The sequence below is a fragment of the Fukomys damarensis genome, unplaced genomic scaffold (assembly GCF_012274545.1).
Source record: "Fukomys damarensis isolate Sample0158 unplaced genomic scaffold, DMR_v1.0_HiC HiC_scaffold_12, whole genome shotgun sequence".
In the NCBI taxonomy this organism is placed as follows: domain Eukaryota; kingdom Metazoa; phylum Chordata; class Mammalia; order Rodentia; family Bathyergidae; genus Fukomys; species Fukomys damarensis.
In genome coordinates this window covers 7,471,785-7,479,585 of record NW_022900924.1, presented here as the reverse complement: position 1 = coordinate 7,479,585, position 7,801 = coordinate 7,471,785, and the positions used below count along the sequence as shown (strand labels likewise).

At 44.8% G+C, this 7,801-nt stretch overlaps 1 protein-coding gene across 1 annotated transcript in view; it reads left to right on the top strand.

Moving 5' to 3' along the window:
- Fam222a (family with sequence similarity 222 member A) overlaps positions 1–7,801 on the top strand; it is a gene marked incomplete at its 3' end in the record, with an annotated part of 25,708 nt that overhangs the window by 2,187 nt on the left and 15,720 nt on the right. The window contains exon 2 of the mRNA XM_033762277.1: positions 1,242–1,369. Within this exon, the coding sequence (XP_033618168.1) occupies positions 1,288–1,369 (82 nt within the window). The remainder of the gene's footprint in view (positions 1–1,241; positions 1,370–7,801) is intronic.

The window sequence follows — 7,801 nt, the reverse complement described above, 5'->3', positions numbered from 1 at the left end:
TTTTTTTTTTTTTTTTTTTTTTTGAGACAGTAATAGGAGAAAATTGGTTTTGAAACTGAATAAAAGTCCCTTTCAGAGGAAATCATTTCTTTCAGGGTACCTTTGCTGAAAGTAAAATAGAGCATAATGAAAGGTGGTTACGTGATTGTCTTTCATTTACGAAGAGGCCAGGACAGACAGGAGGCTGCCACTGTCTCGGGGAAATACAAGATTGGAATAATTGTGCTGTAACAAGGAGCTTGTTGTGAAATTAGTATCTTAAGAAAGTAGTGAAAAAAAGGCTTTTCCTCATGAATACTTCATTATTAGAAGAAAGCGGCAGAATTTAGGGCTCCAGACACCTGTTTAGTATTAAATAACTTCCTTTTCTTCCGTTTAAACACACACTCCCTGTCCCTTTCCTCTTTTTAAACTGTCACAGGGTGGAGGTGACCCACTGGGACTGGGAGCAGGGTGAGGCGGATGGATGGAGACGGGGTACCAGGTTGGCTCGGGCTCACACCCAGCCCTACCTTCTCCCTAGCAGAGAGGAAAAAAAAGGTGTGGCGGGGAAGCCCCACCCCAGGATAGCCCAGCTCAGCACGGCTACTGCCTCAGCCTCCTGCGGGGTCCTCAGCAGGACAGCGCGCTCTGGGATGTGGCTCTGGGAGCAGGTACAGCATGGAAGCCGCATGTGAGCTGCCACCTGAGGGGACAGAGCTCTGCCCAGTGCGGTGGGGCTGCTGGCGGTCACCCTGCCTTTTCCACTTGGGGTGGAGGCGCTTGGTGTCAGAGATCCAGGTCAGGGCGGCCTTGTGGCCAGTGGAGCCTGGGTTGCAGCACGAGTTGAGGTCGGAACTCCCCGTGATGGGCTGAGTTATCCTCTCACGGGGAGTCACAGAGCTGGGCTCTGCCACCCGCAGCAGGTGCAGCCTGCCTTGGGCCTTGCCTGATTTGGGCTCATCGAGCCAGCCCGCTGCAGTTGTCAGGACCCACACACCGAGCAGGCCAGGGCCTCTCAGGACTCATCTGCCCTGGCCCTGTCAGGGTAGAAATCTACCACTCAAGAAACTTGTGTCCTTTCCCTTCCTGTAATGCCAGGGACGAGCGTCTGGATGTCTCATTGTCCCCATCTCTCCGGTGAGGGAGAAGGGGTGGCCGCTTTGAAAGTCTCCCAGTGTTCGGAGGGGTCCTGGAGAGCGTGGTGGGAGGTGGACACGGAACAACCCTGAGTGACCAGCACCTCCCCTTCTTCCTCACAGGGACCCTGCCGCAGAGCGTGCCCCACAGGGGGGCCCCAGCTCAGCCATGCTGGCCTGTCTGCAGAGGACCCAGAACCCACCGGGCCAGCACCTGGCCTGCCCGAGCAAGAGCCTGGAGCTGCGCAAGTGTGAGTAGGGCCCCTCGCCAACCTCTTTTGCCTGCTCTAGGCCCATAGGGGCTGCTCTCTGTTCCTTGGGCCCCTGGGCAGTGAGGTTCACCCCGTGAGCCCTCCCGCTGTGGCCTGTCCCATGTCTTTGTTAGCACAAGTTTGCAGTACACGGTGGTTCACTCACTGTGGGGAGCTGGCACATGTACACAGCACATTTAACTCCTTTTTTATCCCCTTCCCCTCTCCTCCTTCGCCTCCTTTCATCCCTCGGTCCCTCCCCCGTCCTGTCTTGGAGCCTTGCGTCCCCTCCCACCACTCTGCCCAGGCCCATGCTCTGCTGCCTTCTGCATTCCTGCTGCACCAGGGCACCAGCTCCCGGCACGTCGTTCTTACCTCGGGCCTGACCTCCGTCCCTGCAGCCCTCCCTGTCCCCGGGGCTCCCCCTCTCCTCCCACCCCACTGCAGGATGCGTCTGTCCCACTCACCCTCACCCTCCAGCACTGGCACAAAGTCGGATGGGCAGGAAGCAGATAATAGCCCCGAATGGGGCTCCAGCCCGGGGCCTCTTTCACTGTGTGACCTTGGGCGCGCCCTTGCCCTCTGCCCTCGCTCTTGTGTGTGTCACTTAGGGAGCCCAACTTGGTGAGCTCACAGGGTTAGTCCTCCTTGAGCATGTAGCAGCAGCAGGATCGCAAGCCTTCTGACAGTTTTCAGCCACCAAGATTCCTAAAAAGCTTTGAAGAACCTGATATATTTGCATAAAAACAGGGATTTGCATAAAAACCTGGGTCTCTAGTGTACGGGGCGGCAGGGAATCTGCTATCATCAGTGTATGACGCTGTCCTGCAGCTCGCCCCTGTGAAGGGGACATCCGGCTCCAGCGCACCACGGTCCCCACCACTCCCTACTACTTCTGTCCTGAAACCCAGATCAGTTCTGTTTACCATTATGCTTACGTTGTTGCTCTTTTTCCTCAAATTTTCAATATTCATCTTTAAGCAAGGTGACAGTCTTGCTGTCCGGTACACTAAAGGAAGGGGTATAGAGATAAAAGCCTGCCCCTCCCAGAGGCAGCCGATATTGTCAGCTTCCGGTGTGTTCTCCCAGATGTTTTGGGTACATCCTAAGAAATGTGTATGTTCCTGAACCTCACTTTTTCACTTAACAATATATCCTGATGTCAGCTTCTAAAGAGCTTCCTCTCTCTCTACCCACATAGTTTTCCCTAGCAAGGATGGGGGCCAGTCCTCTCTTTTGACTGTAGCTGGTGCCATCACAAGCAATGCAACAATAAACCCGACATGTGGCACAGCGTGTGAATAAAATGAGAGTAAATTTCTGGACGCGGAAATACTGAGTCAAAGGTCTCTGCGCTTGTAATTTTGATAGTAGTAGTCTGACATCTTTAGATATCATACCTGTGGACATGGTGCAGCACTGTACAAGAGGACCCATCTCCCCATACCCACACCCTCGCCATCAGAGCACCACATTAGACCTGGAGGTTTGGGTCACCTGAGCAGGGAAAGAGGATCACAGTGTAGTTGTGCTTTAAAACCAAGGAGGTTGAGCGTCTTCCCATGTTTGAACTGTTTGTTTTTCCTTTGAAGAATGTACTTATCTTCTTGGTCCATCTTGGGTGGTCATTCTTGTCCTTCCTTATTCATTTGTAGGAATGATTTTTTTTTATCTGACACAGGGTCTCACTCTATAGTTTAGGCTGGTCCTGAACTCACTGTGTAGCCCAAGCTGGCCTTGAACACGTGGTGATGTTCTTAGCAGCCTCCTGAGTGCTGGCATTACAGGCATGCAAAGTAGGAGCTAGTTGCATAGGATAGAATTAGACCTCTGTCTTATGAAGCAGATGTTTTCCCCAACTTGTCCTTCGTCTTTGGTTCTGCCGAGAAGGAGCTTTGTTTGGGAAGTGAGTTGTCAGCATTTACTTCTATGGCATTGGATTTTGCGTCATACTTAGAATGTCCTTCTCAGGCTGAGTTGTTTTTCTGAGACAGGGTCTTGTAAAGTATCAGGTGTAAAGTGTGGTATGGATTCAAGTGTCTTGAAAGGTCAATGCAATGCTGCTTCAACTATTGTAGTTTTATTAATACATGTAAATTTTTAAGTTTTATCGAGATATAATTTATATACTATTTGTCCATTTGAAGTAAACAATTCAGTAGTTTTTAGTGTAGTCACTGAATGACGCACACATCACCATGGTTTTTTATATAATGATACTGGGGATCGAATCCAGGGCCTTCACACTGTAACATCCCCAGTCCTTTTTATTTTTATCTTGAGACAGGGTCTCACTGGGCTTGAATTTATAATCCTCCTGCCTGAGCCTTCCAGAATGCTGAGGTTACAGTCATGCACCACCACGTCCAGTTTACCAGAGTCAGTTTTAGTGCATTTTCCTAACAAGAAGAAACTCCATATCCATCAGCAGCTACTCCCTTGTCTCCCCTCTCACCCACACACACACCCCTTCTCTATATATAGATTACCCACTTCTGGACTCTCCTAAGGGTGGACTCATACTGTGTGTGATCTTTTGTGAATGGCTTCTTTCACTTAATTCCTTCAAGGTTCACCCACATTGTAGCATCTGTATGTTTTAATATTTGATAGTCTTCGTCACTACTTGTTGTTGCCCCACCTCCCACCAAGTTTCCCTGACTGCTGCATGTATTTTACTGTCTGAACTATGGTATCCACTTACCTTCGTAAAAACAAAAACTCCTGTCTGCATTTTTAGCGGGATTGCATTACACTTACAGATGAATCTAGCAAGAAATTTCATCTTGATAATAGATCTTTCCCTCTGAGAACATGATACCCCTGTGTTCAGACTTCTGTGTCCCTCAGGAATTTTTTAATATTTGCTTCATTTAGATTGTGCACATTTTTTTGGCCATGCTTACCTCTGCATAGTTTGGCTTGATTAATCTTTTCTTTCATAAATGGAGGTTGTTTGTATGAAGGCCATTAACTTCTGCCACCTTACTGAATTCTATTGATAATGTTCAGTTTAGTGCCTTGGGTTTTCTAGTTAGCACTACAAATGATAATTTTACCTCCTACTTTTATGCCTTGATGTCTTTGTTTTATTTAATAGAGTTGGCTACTATCCTTGAAACAATGAAAATAATGGTGGTAACAGGCATTCTTCCTTTGTTGCTTCAAGAGTTCCCCATTAAGGAAATGCTGGCTTTGGGACAGGTATTTTATTAGGTTAAGTCAGTCTCCATCTATTCCTGTTTTATTAAGGGGTTGGAAAAATCAAGAATGGACTTTGGAACTTTGCCAAATGACTTCAGTGTTTATGAAGATGAACATATGGCTTCTCTAATCCATTAATATGAATAATGACATTAATAGATTTCTTCATATTGAACCGTCCTTGCATTCTTGGTCGAGCCTCACTTGCTCATGGGAAACATTTCTTTATAACGTACTTGCTGACCTGGCTTTGACTTGGGATTTTTGTCAACTTTACCAGAAAGGCTATTTTTGAGTTTTCTGTTTTTGGAATGATTTTGTGTTGGGTTTCACTATCTAGAGCCTTCTCTTCTTTCCCTGTGCTCTTGAGAAGTTTGACTAGAAATAGATCAGTTCTGTAAAGGCTGGCTGAGTCCCTGTGAAACTGGGCTAGTGTGTTTACTGGAGTGGGCCAGCAGCTCTTTGATATTGTTCTGTATTCCTTCTATAATAATTGGTTTAATTGTCCCACTGCTTCTTGGATGAGTTTAATAAGTTTTCTCAAAAAAACTATCCATTTCATCGAGGTTTTTCAAATTTATTTGCATGAAGTTGAACAAAGTATTTTTTTTTCAATTATTATAAGTGGTTATTTAATGGATTTGGATTTTGTTTGTTTGATACCGGGATGGAATTTGGGTCCTTGCGCTTGTGAGGCAGGAGGTGGCACCACTGAGCTGAATCCCTGGCCTACAAGTGGTTATTTTGAACCTCATTTCTTTTTATTTTGGCAGTGCTGGGGATCAAACCCAGGGTCTTGTGCATGCTAGGCAAGTGCTCTATTACTTTGCTTAGATCCCTATGCCCTACCCTCACGTTTTATACTATGTATTTTGCATTCTTTCCTCATTTTTCTTGATTACATTTATTAGAAAATGGCATCATCTATCTTCTTTTCCCAAAGATCCATCTTGGGTATTGGCGGGGGGTGTACTGAGGATCGAACTCAGGTCCTTGTACTTATGAGGCAGGTGGCCGAACCACTGAGCCAAATCCCTGGCCCATTATCTTGGGTATTTTTTAGTAGTTATCCTTTCCTGGTTTCTAATTCTATTAATTTAATTTATTAAATTTAAATAGTTATTTTAAATTATTTAATTCTATTATTTAATTCTATTTTTATTAAAACTTTTGCTCATTTTTTTTTAATTTCTTGAGTTAGAGACTTAAACCCTTCTATTGAAACACAAAACCAAAAAAGGGGAAAAAAATAAGCTCTGAAGTTTGAGTACTTTTTTTTTTTTAAACAGCAATGGGGATGGAACCCAGGGAACTACATCCCCAATCTTTTTAAATTTTTGAGATAAGGGCAGCTTGGGCAAGTTAGCAAGACCTTAATCCTCCAGCTTCGGCTTCCCAGGTAGCTAGGAGTAGGCACGCTTGCCACCATGCCTGGCTTCTGAGCATTCTTTAGCTGTATTCTGTAGGTTTTAATATGTAGTATTTTTAACTTCATTATTTTCTGCATATTTTACAGTTTGGACTCTTTCATTAACCTAAGACTCATTCTGAGTCTCACTCATCTAGTAGTAGGTGCTTCTTTTTGAGACAAGGTCTCCCTATGTATTCTAGGCTGGCCTCAAACTCCTGGTGATCCTCCTGCCTCAGCCTCCCGCGTGCTGGTAATTACAGGTACACACCACCACACCCGGCTGATGCTTTGTATTTTTTGTGATTTCTAGCATTTCGTTTTGCGTTATGATCTGGGAGTCTTGTCTACTCTTTTGCAATTTATTGAAGTTCTTTTGTGACATAATCAATGGAAATTTTTGTGCATTTTACGGAATTTTTTATGGGGACTTGAAAAGGTGAGGCTCTTACTTCAGGATTCAGAATTATGTTTGTCAGGGATGGAGCATTAACATTCTGCTAATGTGTTTCAGTCTGTTTCTTCTTGTAGCACCTACAGCTTTGGCTTCATGAGTGATGAAACAATGTTATTTAATACACAGATATGAATACCTTAAATCTCTGTGTGAATCGCATCCTTCTTTACCATACTTACTATTTTCTGACCTAAATTCAGCATTAACAATTGAAACAGTGACCTCTTTTTTTGAATTTGCATTTTTCTTGAAATCTTTGCCAATCCTCCTGTTTCAACACTTCTGAATGACTTTAAGTGTGACTCATCTATAAAGTTGGGTTAGCTTTGTGATCCAGTACGAATACCCCATTTTTTTCTTTAAATAGAGTTCAGTCGTTATATGCTTTGTATTTAAAAGTCTTTCACTGTGTAAACTGTGTTGTTTTGTGAACCTACCAGTCATAAGGCAGGTTGGTGTTTTGTTCTGGTGGAGTAACTTTACATGATTCTTTAATTCTTTATTTCCTCAGAGAGTAGCTCTTACTTTTCCTGATGAACAAAATGATGAAATTAGTGTATTTCATTTTTCTCTCCACATTTTTTGAGTTGTGTATTTTTAGACCTCTGTTACTGACATCTGCTTTAAATGATTATCTTTTGTTCCCAGCTACTAAAGATGAGGATAACAGTGTACTCGTCCACCCCTCCCTTCTCTTCTGGTATTAGTGGCACCACCCCGGCGCTCTCGCCTTCTTACTGCAGCATCTGGCCACGTCACTGCGATTCCCACATTTGTTTCAGTCATATTTCCTAAGGTTAACTAAGGTTGTTGCTCACCACCAGTTTCTCTGCTTCCAAAGCTGGCCGTCCTCGTGTACTGCTTAGGAAGGCCTCAGGGGCCAGTGCTCTTCACTCCCACACCTTCAGAATGGGCTGTGTTGCCTTTCTACTGGAGGAGGATTTTGTAGACCTTGTTCTAATGCCACATGTTGCTGTCAAGAAGTCGAAGCTGACTTTTCCTCCTTGAACTTTCCATGTTTTTCACATCCACTTACTTTATTAGGATGTGTCTTAGGGTTGACCTGTTTGGGGTCCATTTTTCCTGGAACACAGTGCTGTGCCCCTTGGGCATGCAAATCCCAGGTTTAGATTATTTTGGTTCCCCTCTTGGGAGCTCCTGCCAAACCCAGATTGGCTGTCTTCCACCTGCCTCCCTTACCTACCTTCTGAAAAAAACCTAACTTCCGCCAGGCGTCGTAGTGCATGGGAGACTGAGGCAGGAGGATCACTGTGAGTTTGAGACCAGCCTGGGCTACATAGTGAGTTCCAGGTCAGTCTCAACTACATAGTGAGACCCTGTCTCTAAAAAAAAAAAAAAAAAA